This window comes from Pocillopora damicornis, chromosome 4, assembly GCF_964200805.1.
Source record: "Pocillopora damicornis chromosome 4, jaPocDami1.2, whole genome shotgun sequence".
NCBI classification, from domain to species: Eukaryota; Metazoa; Cnidaria; class Anthozoa; order Scleractinia; family Pocilloporidae; genus Pocillopora; species Pocillopora damicornis.
Window position 1 is genome coordinate 27638596 of NC_142673.1, and position 12480 is coordinate 27651075.

A 12480-nucleotide genomic window follows, 5' to 3' on the forward strand; every position below is an offset into this window, starting at 1 on the left:
GATTTCGGCGAAGACTGACAAAAACGGAATTTCTCGCCAGCGGTGTTTATGTTCAGATTAGAACAGAAAATGCCCGTTGCTTAATGTTTAGTTTGTTGCGTTTGTGTTTTGTTTTCTATGGCGAAACCAATGTTAAGAATAGATAGCTGTGTTCGTTTCTATTGCCAGAACATTTTATTCCTTCGCACTGTTACGGGTAAATTTACTGATTTTCCCGTGTGTGTTATTCGAAACATATTTATTCGTAAACTTTCACATTTAACCATTTCAATTCCTTTCATTTTAATAAATCAAAAAATGTATAAAAACCACAGTAGCTTTTAGAACAGATTTTTGTTGTTACTCGCTTTCATCATATGCACCTGCTTGTCGGCACTTTTGCTGTTTATTACATGGTTTTTTTAGGTAAATATAAGTGTTAATGGTCTTTCTGGAAACATGGGTTTTCATGGTAGATAGCAGCTGAGTTTAAACACGTAAATCTAATTTCTTTTCATGCAATAATTTCCAAACAAATCTTGCGTAAATAAGCAGAAACTTTAATTGCTTTTCCGTTTTTTTTTTTATTTCCTGAGCTGCGCTACTGCAATTAAGATAGGTATTGTTTCCTATACCAGAGCTGTAAATTCGCACCTAGGTTTCCTACTTTAATGGCCTAAAGTTTATTGCATCCGTCTTTTTAATTTTGAGATTATTTCCGTCGTAGAAACAGATGGAATATTTAAGTAGTTTTTGTTTAGCTTCAAAGAGACTTTTTTCCGCTCCTTTGTGTCCTTATTCAAATATTGCGATTTGTGTAACAATAGCACCTCGCACCTGTTACTTCTTAAGCAAGTACCTTGTACAGCTTTGATGATTACAAACTAGAGTATGCCAGAGGTCATGTCGCTTGTTGGCCTGACCTAGAGTAAAAGTACTGTGGAACCAAAGATTGTCTTATCCTTGACGTCCGTATAAGCTCGCTCGAAGCAGATCTCCGTGTACCAGGAAATCGTGACGAGTTTCCGTTCTCGCTGCCGAGTCGTCTCTACCGAGTTATTTCCCCCAGTTGTTATTGTTCCGTCGCGAAGATTCAGTTTTCCAGTTGGGCGCGAAAATTTATCGTCACAGCACTATATGTGGCGAAGGTTCCCCTTGGTCAGTGCTCTAGATCTAGTTTCGTTGCTGTGGAGAAATTCCCCTAGTAAACCAAAAGTTAACTTTTGACGAACTAATCAGCTGTATTACGAGGCATGATGATTTTCACCGAGAAGTCATTGGGCAGTTTCACTGCGAGTTACTCCTTTCCTTAGAAACTGGAAAGGCAGAGGCTATCGTCGCGATCTACGAGCCGGTCAAACCTAACGGAAAACGAGTGAATTATGGTCATTTGATTCAAGTTAATCTCAAATAGGGATGATTTTCATAAAGAAAACTTCTTTAGTTTAAGTGCAGCATTGACATATGACCCATTCCACTCAAAGTAAATAACTGACATCAGTATTATAAATAAATATTTCGTACGTATCGACTTTAACACGGCACATGGATTCACTACCATCTAGTTCAATAAAATTTATATGTTTCTTTATTTATTCCGTTGCAGTGCTGTTATCACAGTGACATTGCTACTGTGGCTACTTTTAGTTTCATGAGGACAGGGGGGATTTAATGGCTCATGGGAAGGATCTTCGGGGAATAGACGGCCCCTTCGAGATAGTGTTTGTCAGTATACGCCAGAGGTTTCGCACTGTTCAAAAGGATATCGGTCAGCTCAGGAAAGGGCTTGAACTTCTTTACGAATGATGAAAATCTGAGATTTAAATACGATGGAAACTACAATTAGTAGGATTTTCATACGATAAGAAAAGAACAAATTAGTCATGCAGAAAGACAAGGAGTATGAGTACATCTCAAGCGCGTGAAGCAAACAACAATGAGGAGTTTATCCCAAATCGGCCTTACAGTTCTGACAGCCAATTCTTTGGTCAATTCTTCCCGCAGCTTAACTCTTCCTGTCGGTGGAACTTTGAGACGTTGTTAACATGAGAGCTTTTTAGGATGTAGTTTACAAAATTGTAGCTATGAAATCTGCGAAGGAGGAAGAATTTGAGTTATTTTCTTTATTCATCTCCTGTAGTGTTCCAACATTGGAAATCACTCGTAGAAAACAGAAAACTGTGAGGTACAAATGGAGTATAATAAATATTGAAATCTTAGAAAAAAATCCAAATCATTGTGCTAACGAATTCGAAATGTCAACACCCATTCTCAAAACGCTTCTTAGCCAGAGCGAAAAAAAAGACATATTTAGGAAAAAGGGACACCTTACCGTTTTTAACGCTTCCGTGTGAGATTTTAATTACATGTATAAGTGTTGAACTCCGTCTTTTCTTCTACTTTACAGGAAACGGAATTCAACATTTGAAGTCAATTTGGAAGTACGTTACCTTCAACCCGATTCGATGTTTCAGCTTCCTTCGCCAAGGAGTATCACGTCTCCAAAACCGAGTGGTCACAAGAACGGGAACATCCGATGAACTTTCACAATTCATTGAAAATAGTAACTGAAGAGCTTCACCGAAATGTTTGTCTTTAAAATCTTTTGCTAAGCCTCACGAAATACCTCGCTTTGGATGGCTTAAACAACTTAGAGCTTTCGTTGAAATCTCCTTGGCTATTGTAAGAGTTCTCAATGACATTTCATCGCAACTAAACTGAGGCACTAGCGACTCCCACAAAGGCTGTGTTCTTCAAAACGCAATGCGTAATGTTTTTGAGTGTTTAATTTAAATTGAGGTCGTAAACGTTGTAAATTATATCAAGTTTATTTTTGTTTCACGGTTGGTTGCAAAAAGTCGACAATGGGGCTTTTCGAGCAATGCGACACGGACAATTACTGTAAGTAGTGTTTCAACATTTTTTACTGACGTTCAAGCACAACAGATGGCGTATTTTGGAGAGGTTGTGTCTAATTAGCTAATACATTTTCCTTTCCGCAATTAAAAAGTGAATGCAAAACTTTTCCAACCGCTCATAAATTAGTAATAAATGAACGAGGAATTCGACTTTTTATACAATCAGAGTACATGTTATGTCTATGTTGTTTCATAAGCTTTTTCAAGGCTCGGAACTATATAATTTTACAAAAGGAACCGAGTGAATTCGTTTTCAATGAATAGTCATTATAGAGACTGACTTGTAGTTCTCCTTTAATTTCTCTTCGATGCCACTTTTGTGTCGTGTTGTGAGATTTGTGCTGTGTGTGAATTGCTTCTGGTGTCATTGGACTCAGCCTTGTGTTAAACATCGCCTTGTATTTCAAGATATGTAGGATAATAAGGTATCGCAGACGACAAATTCACTCTTAAAATAAAGCTCACAAGAAGATTCATGCGTGTGACAATCAAAGCTGTTCTACGTAACTGCCGCAAACGCTGGACACACGCGAGACACGTATGGCACGAACTATGGCGTATATCACGAGTATGCGTGTGATTTGTTATTTGCTACTCATGGTTATCTCCCTGGCTGACATGGTGATTGAAAAGGATATATTGTTTGATAATCAGTTATACCCTTTCGCCGAGACTATGACATTCCTCGATTCATCCCTAAACCCATTTCTTTATTGCTGGCGATGTAAAGACATCGAGAAAAAGCTGGCTCGTTGTAAAAGAAGCAAAATATTTGCGCTCTACTAGGTTTATCAGTCAACGAGGAACTGGACAGAAAAGGTTTATCAGATACAAATCCTTAAAAGAGAGGAAGAACGTGTCCAAATCTGTAAACTTAGTAAGTCACTGCCACTGAGTCCGCTTCTCTCCTGCGGCGGATCAAACTGGACAATCGAGACCGTTTACATCTACCAACAATAAGCAGTTCTTTGGCGATGAGTTTTGTTCGTATTCAGTGTACTGTACTGTCATAATTGATATTTCAAGAAGCTTCTCTATTAATGGCCTGGTCTTGAATACGCCATGCGACTCACCAGAACAGATCACTGAAACACGCAGATAAGTCCTCTCTTATTTTTACCAAAATCTGAATTTGAACTAATGACTTTCAGGGAAGCGCTGTGTATAGGGAAGAGTTCAAAGGCTGTCGCCAGCTCTGCTAGCTCCCTTGCACAATCTTTCTCATTTAAATCAAAGTAATTTTTGTTACACTTTACAGTTTTTTGCGCGAACTGATCCGCCCTTTATTATTATTCCCCGTTTTCTATGCCGGTTTTAAATTTCAGGCTGTTTTAAAAGTGAGCTGCTTATTATTATTTAGGCACAAAAACGTAGTCTATATATTTTCACAAAGTTACCAAAGTTATCTTTAATGATTATCGTTATATCTTAAAACCTTGTTTTATAGTATCATTGCATCGATTGCAAGAGGACCCTTTGCACGTCTTCCTATGCCTACTCTTTCCCCTTATGCTTCTCTCGAGTCTTGACTCCTGTTTTTCCTGTTCGTCTCTTACCATGCCTTGGCCACACCCTCACCACAGAGAAACATGATATTCTCTTGATTGAAAAGTTGAACTTTCCCCTTACAGGTTCGATTCTAATTGATTGAAGAATAAAATGACAGTAAAATGGCTACATTAACATAGAACGTAAACCTACGCATCGATTTAACCCTTTATACCCTAACATTTGTATGCACATTCTCCACATTCTCCAATGTGTTTAAAAATTACGAGCTTTAGAAGTTGGTGATCATTTCCTTGATTATCGAGACCATAATGTTTTATTCAGGGGTGATATTGTATAGAGAAACTAGAAGCTGGGTACTTTTACGGGTTAAAGGGTTAAGGCCCTCTTTTGTTTCCAAGAAACAACAGATGAAACTATGCCCAGCTTGATAAAAATCGTCATAATGATAATGATAATGATCAACACCATCATCCGTCATGATTGCTTCTGAAAAAGGGTGGTCATTGTAATGGTAATGCAGATTAGGAATTAAGAATGGCTGCTGACGCTGAAAGCTCACAGAAGTCAGCCTAAAATGAAATGAGTGTACAAAGATGACAAAATGCTCGACTGGAAATCATTTTAACGAGGGGGGGAGGATAAGTTTCTAAAGAAACTGTGGTATTGCGTCGATGCATGGCCTAGTGGGGCATTTGGTTTTATAAACTTAGTTGATAATGTAAACTGGCCTACATAAAGAGTTTTCAAAGCTGACGTCTCACTAGTTACCCTAGGTCAGAACGAAGGGCTTACTCTTTAGAAACTCTATACAGTGGCTGATTTACATGTTCACTCAGGCGATAAAACCAAAATATCGGGAAATCTTTAGGCCAGGATGATGGCTTACGGATTTTATATCCCTGAAAAAGCTGCTTTTTGAGCCAATACGACAAGTGCTTACGAGAGAATTTGGCTTCAGTTTCGTTTAAAAAATCTAGCTACATGCGCTTGTGAGGAAGATGTATAAACATCATATAAGAAAAGAAAACTACACCGTTTTAATTGACAAGCGGGAGCAAATCAAGGGAGAGAGGAAAGAGTGAAATGCAACCAGGGCTATCAGATAGGAATCACAAGCACGGAAACCCGTAAGGTAACAGGGCTGCGCTAGTTGACCGATTACCTTAAAAAATGGAGGAACGAGCGGCACATTTCCAGATAGACCCAACACAACGGTTTCTAGAAGACCCAAAAAAAGAAAAAAAAATTACAAAGAAATCAGCAACGGCCATTTAAATATGAAACACCATGCACCAAGAGCAATATATAAGACTGATAATTAATCAATGAGGATAGATTGCCTAACTTTTCATTACGATTTTCTTTTTGTTTTGTTTTTCATTCGAAGCTGCTTGTTAGAGATGGTCAAGAAAGCAATTTGGAAGGGTCGTCGTTTTTAATTTTAAAACACGTCTCGATGTGTTTCACACCGTCGATTGAAAAATTATTTGGAAAAAAAAAACTTTTTGGATTCACACCAATCTTGGGAGATATGTATGACTGTAACTACAGGGATTAATATAAGAAAAACAGGAACCAAGTGTGAAAAACTATTAAAGGGAAAATGTGAGGTTGACATTCACTGACTTTTTTATTCAGGAGTATGCTGGACTTTTTTTTCTTTTCTTTAAGTTAATATGATTAGCTTCCTTGATTTTAAGCTGGAATTGTATGTAGCAGAACTCATAACTTTGATTTAATCATGCCGAGCAGGATATTTGATCTGTTTTAATTATAAATGTTTGAAAAATTTACTGTGGAAAACGTCTCTTAATCCTCTCTTTTTTCCTTTTTCTTCCTTTCTTTCTTTCATTTCTTTTTCCATTTTTTCTCTTTCTTTCTGTCCTTCATTTCTTTTATTCTCTTCGATTTTCTCCCTTTTTCACTCCTTAGCTCTCTCTTTGGGAATCAACTTACCACCAGCAGGTAAGCTGCACACGTTTGGGTACACTTGGCATACACTGTCGTCTGTGCTCCAAATAATAACCTTGCCGTCACAGACCACTTCGAATTGCATGGATGCTTCAAGAACATCTACCTCTATTAGAAGCAAACACTATTTAGAACGCGGCTCATATTCTTGAGTAATGAACGAGTCATTCAATATGAACTGTTTCTGTTGCGCATCAATGGAAGTTGAAGATTGGAGATTTCAGTCGAACCCGCCAAATTTAGATAGCAATCGTTAAAAAGTTTATCCAATACGGAAAATAGAAAATTATTTGCGATTAGAGTTTACAACTTTACGCACTGCAGGATACATAATTGACAATCGTTTTAGAATACGCTGACTTGAAATCTCATTTCCTGAGGCCTTCAACTCAGTGTTCTCTCGTAACCTCAATTCGCAAATCCTGGATATTTTATAGTAAACACCCTTAGTCAAATTGATAAGAAAGGGGTTACATTTTTGGCTTGGTCTTTAAACAAAGCAGAATGTGAACTATTTTGGCCTGTAATAAAACCTTGGAGCGTTGCATTCAGTCGTCCGATGCTCTAAGAAAGAAAAATGAGTGGTGGATTGGACACCATCCTAGGTTCAAACAAGACATTGAGATACGTCTTGCAATTTGTCTTGCATGCTCTAAGGATTCGCAATTTCGGAAGCCTCTCTTGTGTTTTCATATCGCCTAATCAAGGAGGACGCTATCTGCAGTTTTTAATCAGTCCTGTGGTCGTTTATTATTCATTCAGAAGTCATTTAAATAAAATTTTAATTATGTCAACAAGATTTCCCACAAGCCGTGGAATTTCATAAGCTCCTCCTCCTGGTTTTTTGACGATATCACTTTTGATTGAAAATTAATAACAAATTTTAAAACCTCCATGTCAAATTCAACTTACCAGGTGTAAATGTTATATTAGCATCTAAATCAATTCCAGTAGGAATGAAAGGCCATGGAGAAGCTGTAAACGTTGGAGGCTTATCGTACTTTCCTGAAAAGAATGCAACAATGGAGCATCACCTTGGGCTACAGAAAAACAGAATTAGTTTCCAATTGAGTCTTCACTAGTAAACAGTTGAGGCCATTCATTAGTCTCTATATTTTTAACTTACCTCAGTCCAGGCCCCACGAAGAGCTTAGATGAAAAGCAATACATGCAGAAATTAGGTTATAACTTTTGTTTTTGCAGCAAATGAATAGCCTTATCCTCAGCTGCTTTTTAATAAAACAGCCGGCAGGCAATGAAGAGGGAAATGAAAAAATAATAGAGATGGAGAAATAATGGAACCCAGAGATCAGATAGTTGGGATGTAGTAACTCAGTTGTTAAAAAGATAATCGACGATTCTTTTTCCTAAGAGGAATTCTCAATTTCCATTTTCCGTGATATTTCTGGGGAGCACTCTTTAATTTTTTTCCAACACAGTTTTAGGCAAAATTTAAAATGAGTAACTTACCACAGTATGTCACGTTAATCACTTCAAGTCCAGAGCGATATCCCCATGTTCCACTTATAACAAAAACCAACATGCTCAGGGAGATAGTTTGTCCCGGTTGTCGGGTCAAAATCATCATTGTCTTCTAAACCGACAGCTGAGTAGAAAAACACTGTAAATCAAAATAATTTATGGTGATTTAATTCGGTCTTTTATAATGAGCGTTTGAAAGCCTCTTCGAGATACTGTTCCAAAAAAATTTCTTCATGATTCGTGCTAAAATTAAAAAGTCAACGGAAACTGTGATACGTTTGAGTGGGTTCTTTTTTTATGTAAACACGGGCAGCCAATGGGTAACTCTCGAATAGAGCTGAAACTACTTGGAATTAGTTTGAACTGCTAAGGTGATGTTGAGAGTATAATCAGAATTCACCATTTTGGCTATCGTTTGACCTGCGCCATTCCTTAAACTTTTTATGCCATAGAAGCATATACTATAACAGATTTCTAGCGTAAAATTTGTATGAATGTGCTGCAGGTTGTAAATAAGATACTTGCTCCATTCCTTCCGGCATTCTTTTCGAATAAGATTCCATTGGATAGCTATTGAATTCCAACAAAATTGTAAATGAACGACTGGCTGGTCGGCTTTCATTTTAGTTTCTCTAAAGTTGTCAACTTTAAACATTGTGGTTTCACAGGGAATCCCGTTTTTTTTACTTTCGAACATACTGGTAGCTTCCCATTAGTCTGCATTGATTGGCAATAGAAGAAATACATGCTTGAAGCAAAGTTTCGGAACATTTAGGGTATTTGTCTTAACATTTCCTGACAGATGACTGATACCATAATTGATCACAGCAAGTGCATACATATTCAGGACCACATTTAATGTTTTCGTGAAAAGTTTGAATAACTTTTTTCATTGTGTGCATCTCTTGTGTAGAATCTCGACATTCAAATTCATGTATTTCATCAACTGCTATACAACCTGGTCTTTTAGTAGCTGGCTGAAGCAGGTCATGGTCACATGGGTTCAACCCAGATATCAAGGATCGCTTTCTATTCCGTGCACTTTTGTTCACTTCTCGTTCATACTAAGGGTTATTCGTTCCACTTTTGGAAAATGCCTGCCGATCCAGTTCTCTGACATTAACAGGATTTGATTATTTACATTTGTTAAATGCCCGCCTCGGATATTCTCTTGTTTTTTGAATATTTTCCTGATATTTTGCTTGCAGAGCTCTGTTTTGCTACTTCTTAACTCATTATTTCTTCTCCTTCTTCTCATGTCTTCCTTCATATCAGCGTTCCCTCTCAGTTCTTTGGTTGACATATTTCCCATTCTTTCATCATTGTTTGTGCTTGTACACTGATCTGTCGTTCACCGTGCTGGTTGATTGTTATGAATTATATTGTTTACCAATGCCTCTTCATTGAAAGGAACAGTTGAAACATGGTGTGATCCATCAATATGTCCAATATTTATAACATTAGTATTAGTTTCTGAGCTAACTGGACTGATATTTGTAACCTATCCAAACCCTGGATTAGATTTAAAAAACCTGGATTGTCAGGTTTAATACAAGGGTTAGGGTTAGGGTTTAGGGCAAACTACTTGTGTAACAAGTGCATCAGCCCATGTACCCTGGTATGATATGTTAGCAATATACTTCCACTATGAATGGTCTGTACTACTTTCGATGAATCTTTCTGGGTTGTTTCTCGTATATATAACACCACTAGGAACATTCATATGATAGCTAGGTTTACCATACAACTAATGGGAAACAACTCTAAGAAGCAGTCACCTGCACCACCAACATCTAATATTCTCAAGCCATATTGAGCTAATCGAGATTGTAATTATATTTGTTTGGATTATTTCCCTGAGTAACAGGTCTCAGGTTTAACTCAACATTCAATATCACCTGAAGTAAAAACATTTGGCCTTGAAACAAAACAATTGCTATTTCCTTTCTTATTCTTTATTGAAAAACATTGAACAACATGTACAAATTTATCATTAAAAACAACTATTACTTCACGTCTTTTTATGCTTAGCAGTTCTTTTTAAAAACATAAACATAACTAAGAGAAAAATACAACGTTGAACCTTTTGAACGAGTGATTCCAACTGGTTTACATCTGCAAATTCTGGTTTTAAGATAATTACGATAATCAAGCGATAAAATCGTTTTCAACGCTGACGAATGTGCCCGCTATGCACAATATAGGACCTTACGTACCTTTCAATTGCTTTACTCTTGTTAAGTAAGGTAAGAATTTTCTTCAACGGTAATCTTGATGGTTCTCTACCTCGGCGGACGCCTTTGCTTATAGGATTGGACTTTTCCCTACTTATTCGTTCATGTAATTTTCCAGTATGATTTATGTGACCATCATATATGTATTCTGACTGCGTTTTGTTCAGCTTGGCTACAAGAGTGTATTGGTTGGATTTTATTGACTGATCAGCTGTGCTGCTGATGTTTCTAATTGCTTTGTTTAACCTTACGTTTGATTCATACTTTTTGTGCTCATAGGTTCCCTCATAAGTTTGATCAAAGATCGACGAGCGAACGTCTCGAGGAGTCAAAGACTTTTCGCATTCAGCGTCTTCATTCATAGTCACACCTTTAGCCCCTAAACAGCTTTGACTCGCTTACGCATGTGCTAACTGCGACGAGTATTAATCGAAACTTCCTCGAAGAAAAGACGAATTATATTTCAAAGTCGAGACATTTACTTCGGAAAGTCTATAGACGCTTCCGGTATAATTCTGGAAAATCGATGTCAATCAGTTTGCCGCTGACATATCGATTTGTTTACATCTGAGTGAGTCACTAATTTGCATATTCTTGCCCCTAACAATAGTCGTCGCGACGTTTAAAGAAGAACTGACGGCAGGTTTAACGAATTCGATATTACCTGGGAATTGATCGATAGATAAGGCTGAACCGATCTTTCGCTGAGAATCCTTCAGCGCTCCGTTGATGGTACCTTACCAAATAAAAAGTTCTATACCAACTACTAGAATTATTAGAGATGCCGAAAATTATGGGAAAAATATATACGTTTAAGATCCTCATTTTTCAGCCGAAACCTTAGTCCTTCTCAGGGGGAAATTATGAAAATTTATAGAGTAACTGAGGCACTACAAGAGCTATCCCAGACTGGTCAAAAACCTTTCGTGCTTATTGCACCGATGAACCCATAGAAAAAAAGAAACATTTTCTTTTTAATAGTTTACCGGCGTAATAAAAACGTGGGACGTTGGGAGAGTACTCGAAGTCACGGTTTGTTTCTCTTATTTTCCCAACTCCTCTCGAGGGTTATCACGTCAGTACGCTGATAGAAATCGCGGTGTATTGCCTTAATGAGAGCGAGCGTAACATATCCATTTAGAAAAATGCAAAATTTGAGTTGATTAATTCTTGCTTTAATTTTATGCCATCGTTAAGATTCAGTGGATTCTTGAAATTATCATCCCAAGATTCTAAAAGGCCCCAGAGGGTGGAGTTTGTAATTGCCAAGAATAAACAGTTTTCAGCTAGTGCAGAGTATTGCAGTTGTTTTGATCTATCACTTTCTTTCAGTAGAGAGGCAAATTTGCATTTCGTCTCTCAAAGGTATTTGTAGCTCTTGTCACAATTTTGGTGGGGAAATTACAGTAAGTTTAAGGCAACGAGTGTATTCTTTGCGACTTTGGAGGGTTTTTGTAGCCCCAGCTACTTAAGGTAACAAGAATGGGCTGGAACTTTACAATGGTGGTGAAAAAAATTTTCCGTTCAATCAAATATTTTATCCATTCATGATTTATCGGGCAATTTGGATAAATATTTACCATCTTCGTCTGAGCTGTTGAAATATGTACCCCTTTCTCAATTGTGAGTTTTAAAAACGCGAAACATCGACCGCATGAAGAAGCCTAACTAATGAGAGAGGAGCAAGGCTTGCCTTGTATACTCTGCTAAATGCAAAAATCAAAGCAAAATGAACAAATAAAAGACTATCTTCACTGATTCTCAGCCTTGGTATGTTCTGGGCATGTTCTTAAAAATTTGGCTAATCTCAGCCTGATTATGATTGTTCATATAAAAAATAAAAAATAAAAAAAATAAAAAATTATGGGAAAAAGCCTATGTGTATGTACGCATCGCCAAAACTTGGCAAATATCGTTATCACTAATTATACTGACAAGATTCGTAACTTACCGAGAGGGACAGACCTTCAAATCTGGGTACAACTTGTCAAAAATATTTTTGGAATGCAATACTCTTCTAGAGGTTGGAATTTTCCGTTAAAACTCCCGCTTGCATTCGTTGACTTTGCTTCGAATCTTCCTTATCGCCAATCGTAATCAAGAGGACGTGTGGCCGGTTCAAGTATCAACTGTGAAGGGCTCGAAACCAAACTGTTTTAAACTATTGTGACAAAAACCCAACCGAAGCAAAAGCGATGACCAGTGAGGAAGCCCTAATCAGGAAGTAACTTTTCTTTTCACCCACCCGTACTGTAAGCGGTTCTAAAGTAGTGTAAAAGAAAAAGAGCTCATGTTTCTAATCTGTATAAATTATTTTTGCTAGTCTTGAATCAAGACACCTCGTGTATCTTCCATTGAGAGTACTTGATAATATGCACTAACGC

General features: G+C 37.4%; 1 protein-coding gene across 2 annotated transcripts; it reads right to left on the bottom strand.

Annotated features, from left to right (window-relative positions):
- Positions 1–4277: 4277 nt before the first annotated feature.
- On the bottom strand, positions 4278–12334 carry LOC113686152 (uncharacterized). 2 transcript variants are annotated; one of them, XM_089203574.1, is made up of 6 exons: positions 12048–12334; positions 7851–7986; positions 7293–7385; positions 6366–6488; positions 5572–5627; positions 4278–4536 (listed from the first exon to the last, which is right to left on the bottom strand). In XM_089203574.1, the coding sequence occupies exons 2-6, from the start codon at positions 7966–7968 to the stop codon at positions 4450–4452; spliced, it is 477 nt and encodes a 158-aa protein (XP_089059700.1). In that variant the 5' UTR covers positions 7969–7986; positions 12048–12334; the 3' UTR covers positions 4278–4449. The 2 variants fall into 2 exon arrangements, with proteins under 2 accessions (XP_089059700.1, XP_089059699.1); XM_089203573.1 differs by having other exon boundaries at positions 7851–8001.
- Between the last annotated feature and the right edge of the window lie 146 nt (positions 12335–12480).